This window comes from Pelophylax lessonae (genome assembly GCF_965119305.1).
Source record: "Pelophylax lessonae genome assembly, chromosome: 13".
NCBI lineage: Eukaryota > Metazoa > Chordata > Amphibia > Anura > Ranidae > Pelophylax > Pelophylax lessonae.
In genome coordinates, this window is record NC_138780.1 from 66,611,283 (window position 1) to 66,622,870 (window position 11,588).

The 11,588-nt window shown below is 47.7% G+C and overlaps 1 protein-coding gene across 1 annotated transcript in view; it reads left to right on the plus strand.

Moving 5' to 3' along the window:
- CHP1 (calcineurin like EF-hand protein 1) overlaps nt 1-10,310 on the plus strand; it is a 69,320-nt gene extending 59,010 nt beyond the window's left edge. The window contains exons 6-7 of the mRNA XM_082275769.1: nt 4,031-4,153; nt 10,067-10,310. Of these exons, the coding sequence (XP_082131895.1) occupies nt 4,031-4,153; nt 10,067-10,120 (177 nt within the window). The 3' untranslated portion in view covers nt 10,121-10,310. The remainder of the gene's footprint in view (nt 1-4,030; nt 4,154-10,066) is intronic.
- The last annotated feature ends 1,278 nt before the right edge of the window (nt 10,311-11,588 follow it).

Consider the following 11,588-nt stretch of genomic DNA (forward strand, 5'->3'; position numbering starts at 1 on the left):
GCATAGCATTACAGGATCGACCTGGTCTCCGCCCAAGATCTGACCTTTGGTCGAAAGGTCCTGCAGGCGGTAGTCCCACCCTAGGTATAAATCTTTGGGGTCTCATGTGACCGTCCTGGAGGATGACTAGGGAAAGCTAGAGTTATTACCTGATAACTCCTTTTCCAGGAATCCTCCAGGACGGTAGACCCCCCCCCCCACCCTCATTGATATAAGATACTAAGTCAGTATGTCAGCACACTCGTGTTTGAAAACAAGGAAATCTTTGTACAACTGAGGGGGCAGCCTAGGGCGGCCTGTTTTAAACTTGTGTGCTTGTGTTTCCTGCAGGAGGTGGAGCCTATCTCTCATGTGACCATCCTGGAGCATTCCTGGAAAAGGAGTTATCAGGTAATAACTCTAGCTTTCGCGTCCGTCCTGGTGGCTCAGGCGGTGGCGGATTGGACTAAGGTGCTTAGACGCAACCTCGCGTCTGATTCTGCCACGCTGGCTATGGTGGATCAAATTCACCAAGGAGTCATGTATTCTGCCTGAAGGGGCGCCCTCACCCATTTCTGGGGTGGGGGGACGTTTGCGCGGTTTCCTCCAACCTTGGCTGCTCTGAATTCCGGACAGGTGGGTTCAGAAAATCATTCGATCAGGGTACAAGATCGAATTCCTTTCCTGGCCGGCGGACAGATATTTTTTCCCTGAAATCTTCATTTAACCCCAGGGCGCCTGCAGGACCTGCATCAAGCGGTGCAAGACCTCCTTGCTCAGGGGGTGATTGTCCCAGTGCCTCATCGGGACAGGTTTTGGGGGTTTTATTGCAATCTGTTCACTGTGCCCAGAAAGGAGGGCAAGGTACGTCCTATTCTGGACCTAAAAGCGCTGAACCGCTTTGTGCGCGTTCGGAAGTTCCGTATGGAATCTCTACGCTTGGTGGTGGCCTCCCTGAGCCCAGGGGAATTCCTGGCCTCTATAGACCTGAAGGATGCGTACCTACACATCCCCATTTTCGAGGGTCACCAGAGGTACCTTCGGTTCGCAATAGCGGAGGACCACTATCAGTTTGTGGCGTTACCTTTCGGTCTCGCTTCGGCTCCAAGGGTCTTTACTAAAGTGCTGGCGCCTATTCTGGGCCTGCTAAGGGCACAGGGCATTGCGGTCTTGGGGTATCTGGACGATGTCCTCTTAAGATCAAGTGTCAGCCAGAACCTACTGCGCGATCTGTCCACCACGGTACAGACGCCCCAGGAGTTTGGATGGACCATCAACGTAAGGAAGTCGTCCTTGTCTCCTTCGGTTCGTCTTCCCTATCTGGGAATGATCCTGGACTCTGCTCAGGCAAAAGTGTTCTTGCCGGAGGACAAGCTTCGGACCTTACAGGACGAGATCAGGTCCCTCAGGGACAAGCCATCCTCGTCACTCAGGACCTGCATGCGGTCCCTAGGGTTTATGGTATCGGCCTTCGAGGTGATATCCTTCGCTCAGTTTCACACAAGGTCTCTTCAAGCAGAGATCCTGGCCAGGTGGGACAGACTACCTCAGTCCTTGGATCTGAGTGTCTCTTTGAGTCGCCAGACCAGAATGGATCTTCTGTGGTGGCTCCAGTTCCCAGCAGTGTCAGAAGGAAAATCCTTCCGTCCGTTACTGTGGACAGTGATTACCACGGATGCCAGCCTGTCGGGCTGGGGTGGAGTCCTGGGCAACCTGTCTGCCCAGGGCACTTGGTCGGAGGAGGAATCCTCCTCCTTTCCGATCAACATTTTTGGAATTGAGAGCGATCAAACTGTCTTTTCCAGTGGTCAGACCGACTTCGGGGCCGTCCTGTTCGGGTACAGACGGACAATGCTACCGCGGTGGCTTACATCAACCACCAAGGGGGCACCGGGAGGTGACTGTAAAAAAACATTTTATATGATCATTGACGAACACACCACCCTCCCCTCTGGAGTTGGCTTTCTTCTGACACTGCTTGTAACAAAACCCCACAGTGGGTGTATACCTCCTGGAACTGCACATAGGCATAGTCCAGCTTTTTCCTGCCTAGTGTCCTACTCCTGTAGGGGGCACTATAACCCAATGGTTACATAGTAGTTTAAGGTTGAATAAAGACAATAGTCCATCCAGTTCAACCTGTGTAGGTGTGTGTGGCTGTAATCCTCTCTCATACCCCTGAATGTTCTGATCCTTGAGATGTACGTCTAAGAGTCTTTTGAAAGCCACCATACCTCCCGCAGAAACCACCTCTTGTGGTAGAGAATTCCACAATCTTTTAGCTCTAACAGTAAAGAACCCCCCATGTTGCCTGAGGTTAAAACGCTTCTCCTCTAATCATTGTATGCCCTCTAGTCCTCATGCAATCCTTTCGACAGAATAGCTTTTTTTCTATGCTGAGATCACCATTGAGATATTTATAAATTGCTATCATGTCCCCTCTCAGGCGTCTTCTCCAGGGAGAATAAATCAAGCGATTGCAGATGCTCTTCATTAAGGTCCTCCAATCCCCCAATTAGTTTAGTTGCCCTTCTCTGGACTCTCTCCAGCTCCAACACATCCCTCCTGAGGACTGGCGACCAGAACTAGACAGAATACTCCAGATGTGGTCGGACCAGAGTTTTATAAAGTGGAAGGATTATTGTTTTATCTCTTAGAATACATCCCTTTCTTTATGCATGCTAATATTCTGCCGGCTTTGGCAGCTGCCGCTTGACATTGCTTGCTATTGCTTAGTCTATCCTCTACCAAGACTCCCAGATCTTTCTCCATTTTTGATTCCCCCAAAGGTTCCCCCCCCTAAAGTGTATGTATTCTGCTTTTATGTTTTTAGTCCCCAAGTGCAAAACCTTACACTTCTCCACATTAAACCTCATTTGCCATGTCGTTGCCACTCTGTTATATTGTCTAGGTCATTCTGTAGGATATCTGCTTCATGCTGTGCAGTTATTGCCCTGCCCAATTTTGTGTCATCTGCAAAAACTGATATAGAACTACTGATCCCGTCCTCAATGCTGTTAATGAATAAATTGAACAAGGTTGGTCCCCGGACTGAGCCTTGGGAGACCCCACTTACCACCTCAGACCAGTCTGAGTATGCGCTGTTTATTACCACCCTTTGGACACGCCCTTTTTAGTCAGTTCCGTATCCAAGAGCAAACCTTGCGGTCGATGCCTGCAGACCTTATTTTATAAATTAAGTGCTTGTGGGGAACTGTATCAAACGCCTTAGCGAAATCCAGGTACACCACATCCACTGGTCTGCCCCTATCTAGCTCACAGCTCACCTCCTCGTAGAATGTTAAGAGATTGGTTCACCTCCTCGTAGAATGTTAAGAGATTGGTTTGACAAGAACGCCCATTTGTAAACAAGTTAGGAACAATCAGGAGCTGTGTCCGTTAATGAACATCAGAGAAATGGATTTCACGGTAAGTTTAGATCTCTTCAGGCTGGTCACGTTACTCCTCGCTGCAGCCACGTGACCTCCCCCGGCTGACCTCCAAGGGAGATCCGTAGCCTGCAGATGGAGTAGGAGAGCGGCCGGGAGTCACGTGACCGGCCTGGAAAGAACTGAAAAAAGAGTATTTACGTTTTCAACAAACACTTAGACTGTGTGTTATGGTTGCATAAAATAGAGGGGCTGGCAGTGAATATTTTTTAAAGGTTACAAACACCTAACTGTATATTCTTGGCCTGTGTGTGGTTATGTCAGTGGCATCCTTTGGACTTATCAGGTGCACTCATGTATTTCAGCCTTGAACTCAAATCTTACATATTTGCAGGGTAAATTTTCCTCTTGACATCTGCTCCATACTTCACTCACACGCTGCTGTTTTTTTCTAAACCTATATAGTTTTCCTCTCCAGTAGCCTTCTCAGAATTTCAGGCCAATTACAGTAAGCTAGTATTGCTTTTGATCTTCAGGTTCCACTTAACGGTTTTGTTGGTGCACCGCACACCTTTGCTGGACCATAGGGTTCTTCAAGTCTGAACCTACCTGCAACTCATAGTGTTCGGTCTGCTTGCATTAATGGTTTTGGTTTTTGGCAGGTCCTGAGAATGATGGTTGGAGTGAACATTTCTGATGAGCAGCTTGGAAGCATTGCTGACCGTACAATTCAAGAGGCAGATCAAGATGGAGACTGTGCCATTTCTTTTACAGAGTTTGTTAAGGTAAGGATCTGTTAAATTTCAAAGTGTAAGAGTATATATGCACAATCTATGTAAATAAAAATATATTTTCTTTCGTTCATTGATGGATACCACTCCTGATATTCATAACCATTGGCTTATACTGCCCCCTACAAGAGTAGGACACTAGGCAAAAAAGAATTCTGTTGCAACAAGGAGAAACATGGGGCCTGGTATGATCCGATATATAGGTGGGATGCCTATGGGATAAGAGTCCATTCAATATAGCAACAGAAAGAGAAGGTTAAGGCTAACTTCATTAAGTCACAGATAAATTATATATGGTGACAATACGATGTAGGTGAGGATATCACAAGTGAAGCACCACTCTAGGATAATAAGAAATCCAGTTTGAGGCAATAAAAAAACATCAATGAACAATGGTAATAGTAACTTGCGCATGTAAAGGTGTCAGGCTGACTTGGCCCTCTTTATTCGAGTTCCTGTAGCCGTAGTCCTTGTGGAGAGCAAACATCCAGGCTCCGGCGGGAGGGATGTCCCTTACGGTGGATGTGCAGTCCTTCAGGAAAGATGTAGCGATGCGGTGTGCATCTACGGGTGGCTAGTGAAGACAGTGATGGCGCAGGTGATGACTTCAATCACTTGCGCTCAAGGATCAGACTCAGACGGACAACTCCAAATGTGTGAGGCGGCCACAAGTTCCTGGTAGGGTGAGTTGCCGTCCCCTCCCCTTGGAGGGTTTTGGGGTGGACATGGGCCCCTCCTTCCCGCAGGTACCCCCCCTGCCAAGTTCCTAATCCTGCCCCTCACGCTGGGGCTAGTTGGGTGGTCTGGCCACTTTCCTGGAATGGGGGCAGGAGGGCGCCAACTGGTGATGCTGGCTGGGGGTGTGCCGCCGGCGACTGGGCGATCGATCGTGCAGGGGGGGGATTGTACCTGGTGGGGGCTCCTGCCAGGGCCCCCCGTCCTGCCTGGATCTGCCCTTGAGGCCTGGCCTCCCTTCTGAGTCCCTGTAAGCCTCGTGGTGCCGCCATTTTGTTGTAGCCTGTGTGTTTGTTCGTGTAGTCTGACGGCCATTTTCTTGTGGTTTGCCAGTTTGCCATTGGAAATGGCAGCAGCCATAACAGTGGAGCCCTGTGGGCGGCGTTTTCGGCAGTGGGAGCACCTCCTCATCCCCTGGTGCGGACTCCTGGATCATTTTACTTCCTGATCGTCGCACGTGTAGTGCAGATTCCCCTGGTGGCTGAAGGTGCTTGTTTCTGTGAGTGGCGAGTCTGGTGGGGTCCTCTACCTCTCCGCTGTGGATCGCTTGGTGCTTTGTGCCTGGCGACCGGATGGTGGGGGTTGTCCCTTAGAAGTGTTTTACACTTTTTTGTGGGGTCCCCCTGGTTACTCCATGGAGTCTTTGGAGCATGTTTCCCCACCTGATCCCCTCTCTGAGGCTACAGGACCCGTCAGGTGCCAACCATCCATCCATGCACTGACGGCGGTCCTGGAGTCCCTTGTGTCCCAGGTGGAGGTGGCTTGCGGGCGACGGGCTAGCAAAAAGCAACAAGGCAACCACGATTCCAGTTGAAGAGTCACTGGCCTTTAAGGATGTGGCTGACCAGAAGGTGGAGTCTGTGGCCCCCACTATGTACACTCTGGCTGGCTTGGCAGTGAGGCTGGTATTCACCATTGCCCTCGTGTCTTAAACTCTGACCGAGTGGGCTAAGCTCTTAAACTGTGACCTGGAGGGAGAACAGCTCCCCCCTGCCTTTGCCGAGCTGGAGGACCAGCTGGTCCAGGGGCTACAGTTTATCTGTGACACCGCTCCCCTGATGGCTGGCGTTTCTTTTGGCTCAAGTTCTGGTCTGCGGATCAGACTTCAAAAAAGGCCTTGACTGATCTTGCTTTTCAAGGAGATCGCCAGTTTGGAGCTACCCTGGATGACCTCATTAAAGGTCTCAGGATGGAAGAGTACTTTTCTTCCGCAGGCTACAGAGGGCAAGGAACCTCTTGATGGAAGCTTCTCAGCTCATAAAGTTTTTTTGTCCCTCAGGGTAGACTGACAAGGGCTCAAAGCCTTTCAGGGCCTCTTATGGAGGATCCAAATGAACTGGTCTGGTAAGCCAAGATCGGGCTTCTCCAAACCCAGGGACAAGACTCCTTCTGCAAGAAGGTGCGCCCTCCCATATATCAGGGGTGGGGGCGTCTTTTGCTGGTTTCCGGACCCGTGGACTTCCCGGGTGCAAGACAAGTGGATCCACAAAGTCATTTGGTCCGGCTACAAGATCAAGTTTCGCTCTTGTTCCTCAGCAAGGTTTTTTCCCTCCAAATTGCGCCTGTCCCCAGACTGCTTACAGGGCCTATTTGGGGTGGTTCAAGTCCTGTTCCTTCAAGGGGTGATTGTCCCGGGTCCGATTGCGTAATGTTTTCAGGAGTTTTATTCAACCAGTTTACTGTCCCCGGCAAGGAGGGCAAAGTGCGATCAATCCTGGACCTCAAGGCGCTGAACTGCTTTGTGCAGGGGCAAAAGTTCAGGATGGAGTCCATTCATGAAGTGGTGGCTTCTTGCCTCCATAGACATCAAAGATGCCTACCTTCACATTCCAGTAAGTGTCAGTCACCAACGCTTCCCTCTGCTTTGCAGTGGGAGAGGAACATTATTAGATTGGGGCGTTACGATTTGTTCTCGCCTCCGCTCCCCGGGTCATCACTAAAGTGTTGGCCCCAGGACTTGCCTTGTTACACCAGCAGGGAATCGCGGTTTAGGGCTCTGCGAGTAGTCTTCTGCTGCGCTGGCAGAAAACCTGGAGATCACCATACAAGCTCTGAAGAAGTTTGGGTGGACTCCGAATCTTTGGAAGTCATTCTTGGTCCCTTCTATGAACCTATACTATCTGAGGCTGACTCTGGACTCGGCCTTATCCAAAGTATTTCTTCCTCCGGACAATCTTCAGACACTGCAGGTTGTCTCCTGCTGACCAGCAGATGGTCATCCTTCCGGACTTGTATGCATGTGCTGGGTCTGATTGTATCAACCTTTTGAGACAATCTTGTTTGGGCAGTTCCATACACGGTCCCTGCAACTGGAGATTCTCATCACATGGGACAAGAATCCACAATCTCTGGACAGCCAAATCCAGCTGAGCCATGGTACGAGAGAGTCCCTGATTTGGTGGCTTCATTCCCTGGTGCTCTGACAGGGCAAAATCCTTCCTACCCTTGCCTTGGACAGTGGTCACCATGGATGGCAGCCTGTCTGGGTGGGGAGGCATCCTCTGCAGAAGTTCTGCTCAGGGGGTCTGGACTCTGGAAGAATCTAGACTACGGATCAATGTCCTGAGTTGCGAGCTATCAGGCTGTGCCTGGAATGATGGATGGATTGTCTACAAGGCTGTCCAGTGCACATTCAATCTGACAATGCCACGGCCATGGCTTATGTCAATCCCCAAGGGGGCATGCGAAGTGTCCTGGGGGCTCAGGAGGTAGCTGGCATTCTCAGGTGGGCAGAGCGTTTTGTTCCAGCCCCCTCTGCTGTTCACTTTTCCGGGGTGGAACATTAATAGGCGGATTACCTCCAGTCTGCAAGCCTTAGTCCAGGGGGAATGGTCTCTTCATCCCGAAGTGTTTCATTAGTTGTGTCTCTGGTGGGGCACCCCCGAGGTGGATCTGTTGGCGTCTTGTCTCGACAGAAAGGTTCATAGGTTTGTGGCTCAGTCATGGGATCCTTTGGCAAGCGCCACAGACGCGCTGGTGGGGTCTGATTTACACCTTCCCTCCTCTGAAGCTTCTGCCAAGACTTCTACAGGATCAAGGCAGAAGGGATTCCGGTGCTATTAGTGGCCCAGGACTGGTCTTGCCGGACCTGGTACACCGCCCTGTAGACTTCTCCCTCAGGGAGGATCTGCTGTCCCAATGGCCAATCTTCCAGCCTGCTTTACAGTCGCTGGTTTTGACAGCTTGGCTTTTGAAAGTCAGGAAATCTTATTTTTGGATGATCTACCATCGTACGTGGAAGATGTACATTGCGTGGTGTGAATCCCTTGGGGTTCCTCCTTGTTCTTTTTCAGTGGCTCGGATCTTGACCTTCAACGGGGGGTTGAACAGAAGTTGGCATTGAGTACTATCAAGGGCCAGGTGTTGGCCTTGGCGGCCTTCTTCCAAAGACCCTTGGCTACAGCTCTGGTGCATACTTCTCTTCAGGGTGTTCGGCACTTGATCCCTCCAGTGTGCTCTCCTTTGCCGCCTTGGGACCTCAAGTTGGTACTTTCGGTTCTCTAGCAATCTCCCTTTGAGAATCTTCGGGAGTTTCCCCTGCTTACACTGCCCCAGAAGGTGGCCTTTTTGGTGGATATCTCCTCTATTCACAGGTTGTCGGACCTGGTGGCGTTATTCTGTCGTTCACCTTATCTGGCAAGTCACAGGGATATGGTGGTGCTTTGCCCTGTCCGTCATTTCTCCCTAAGTTAGTCTCTGATTTTTTAATTTCATTGAAGACATTGTGTTGCTATCCCTGTGTCCCAGGTTTCAACATCTGAAGGAAATTGTCCTGCATGCCTTTGGATGTCGTCTAGGCAATTAGGGTGTACCTGCCAGCTGCAAAGTCTTTCAGGCACTCAGACTCTTTGTGCTCACAGGTGGACCTCCGTAAAGGGTTGTCCGCTTCTGGATGGATCAGAGAGACGGTGGTTCAGGCCTATTCCATCATTGGTCAGGTTCCTCCTTTCCCTGTCAAGGAGCAATCTACTAGGGCGCTTAGTGCCTCCTGGGCCTTCCATCATCGGGTGTCAGTGATGCAGGTCTTTGGTGCACTTTTTGACAAAGTCCTATAAAGTGGATGTGTTGGCATCTGCGCATGCTTCCTTTTGGCCGCAAGGTTTTGCAGGCTGTTGGTTAAGAGGACCTGATCCTCTTTGAGAGTGTATTGTTTTGTTTGTTTTTTTTTTCAGGTGGGCTCCAGTTGTTTGAGCCTCTGTTGCCTGGTTGGCTAATGTTTAGCCTTTTTGAATTTTTTGCGGTTTCCCACCCCTCATGTTTATCACTGCTTTGGGATGTCCCAATGGTTAAGAATACCAGAAGCTGTGGCCGTCAATGAACAGAAACGGATTTTACGGAAAGTCAAAAGTCCTATTTCTGCAAGCTTGCCATGAATATAATATAACTCCTGTAAGTGCCAAATTATGAATTTTGAATAATAATCGAACCACATGAGACACAAATGAAAGAAGATTTGACTCAACCAGGGAAGGTAAAGGACGTTTTTTGTTTACTTTGAAGTGTAAGCACCCAATAACTGGATTGTCTGATGCATAGATTTGGAGGCCACCCACAAGTCAAAGGAGGGGTCAGGCCTCCTGAAATTGAGATTTAATTTTGGAGGCCTGTCGTTTGAAAAAATAAATCTTTAAAGTCCTTAAATATCCCAAAGTCGTTTTATACTGGGAGAAGTATTGCTGTGTTCTTCTAAAAGTGCTGGTTTCTTGGCTTTAATGATGATCCAGTGACTTCAGTACTTTACAAGTCACCTGGAAAAATTATGCAGATTAGGAGTTTTGACTTTACCCTGGCTTTCCTGACCCTGCTTTGGGTTGAGTCATATAGTATTTTAAGCAAAAAGACAGCTAGACAACTAACCTTTCCTTTTTAGTACAGTTGTAGTTCCAGTGTGCTGAAATAAAAAAAGTAATACATGCTCTGTGTTTTTTCTAAACCATTTTGACTTACTGACGCAATGTGCTGTGGTGCATTACAAACGTATAAAATTTCATACTGTGACATTTCAATAAACTTGGAAAAAAGTAAACCGTGCAATGGCTTTTTAAAATGCAATGGTGCACGCCAAACAGCCACAGTATAAGGCAGCTGCTAATGACAAGCAAACAGAACAATGCCAAAATAATGCTTTATAAAATAAATGTGTAATGTGTGTGTTTTTTTTTTTTTTTTTAGGTTCTAGAGAAGGTAGATGTAGAGCAGAAAATGAGCATCAGGTTCCTTCACTGACCACTTGAACTTGAATTGCAACTCTAGAAAATTCATCATGAACCATAGAACAGTGTGTGCTTTACATCTCAAAAAGTGCCCTTCAGAAGACACCGACCCAAACAAAGAATATATGTATCGCACTACTGCCGACAACTTGTAGATACTGTATATTTTAGGTTTCCGGCCTGATGGCTTGTTCCTGTTGGCTACTATTGATCCTGTTCCACAACTATGAATGATCTATATAGCACTACTTTGCATATATTTAACCAATGAAATTACTGCAGAGATTAGGGTCAGACAATTATTTTACCATGTTTGGGAAAATGTTGTAATTTGGTGCAGCTTATGGTTCCTATATTTAAAGCCGTATTAAACCCAAAAACAAAAGTTTTATTATATTGCAGCTTACTAATGATTATATGTGACGGCTGCATTAGTTTTTTTTAGACATTCTTTCATGTGGTGATCTGGTTGGCAAGTCTGTTTATCAAAACAACAAGTCTTCTTGCAAATGTATCAGTTACAGGGATGGGGACAAACCATTAACCACTGGCAGGGGTGCTTATAATTAATGTTGTAGTTTTACATAGAAAATGTTGCTGTAACTGCTTTATAAAGTGTTAGCAGATTTTAAATACACCTAACAAATTAAAGCCAAGCTCTAGCTAATACATTTAACTACCCCCCCCCCCCGACAGAAAACAGATGGCGGGGGGGGGTGCTAAAAATAGAAAGCTAATGCAGCCACCATATCTAATGATTGGTAAGCTGCAATATATTTCACTTTGGGTTTAATCTTGTATTAAATTATATGAATGTATAATTGGCATTAAAAATGTAAACTGCATTTAAAGCAGAAATCAGACTAAAGAAAAACAGACTGAATATTAGAAAATTGGTTGTATTTATTTAGTTCACATGATTTTCGTTTCATTGCAATTGTGCTTCTTGGGATGCAAATATTTAGCCGAATCAGAACATGATGAAATGAGGTTTCATGGCCATAAAAATGATGACGATGTAGAAACATGGTAGTTCACGATTTATGCCTGTGGATATCCGCATCATATATACAGAGAGATAAGTGTAATTCACATTATTACACTTGCCTCACCACGGCTTAGAGATCTGTAGTAGTCATTTTACTTTACATTTGGTTAAAGCAACTGAAAGCGGAGTTCAAACCGGTTTTGTTTTATTAAAAGTCAGCAGTTACAAAAACTGTAGCTGCTGACTGTTAATAAACCTGCACTCCCCTGTCCCATGATCCAGCAATGCGGCTGGTGGGAGCTTCACTCCTCTCCCCGCGGCATTACAAGTGTGGGCATCCAGCTGTGACAGCTTGCGGCTTTACAGCCGGGTATGCACTGCACATGCGTGAGTCGTGCTGCATGTCCTGAGTGGACGGGCAGTCTTCTGGAAACTGTGACATGTCCCAAAAGATTGGCGGTCCAAGCAGGAGTAGGAGCGGGTACCGGTCAAA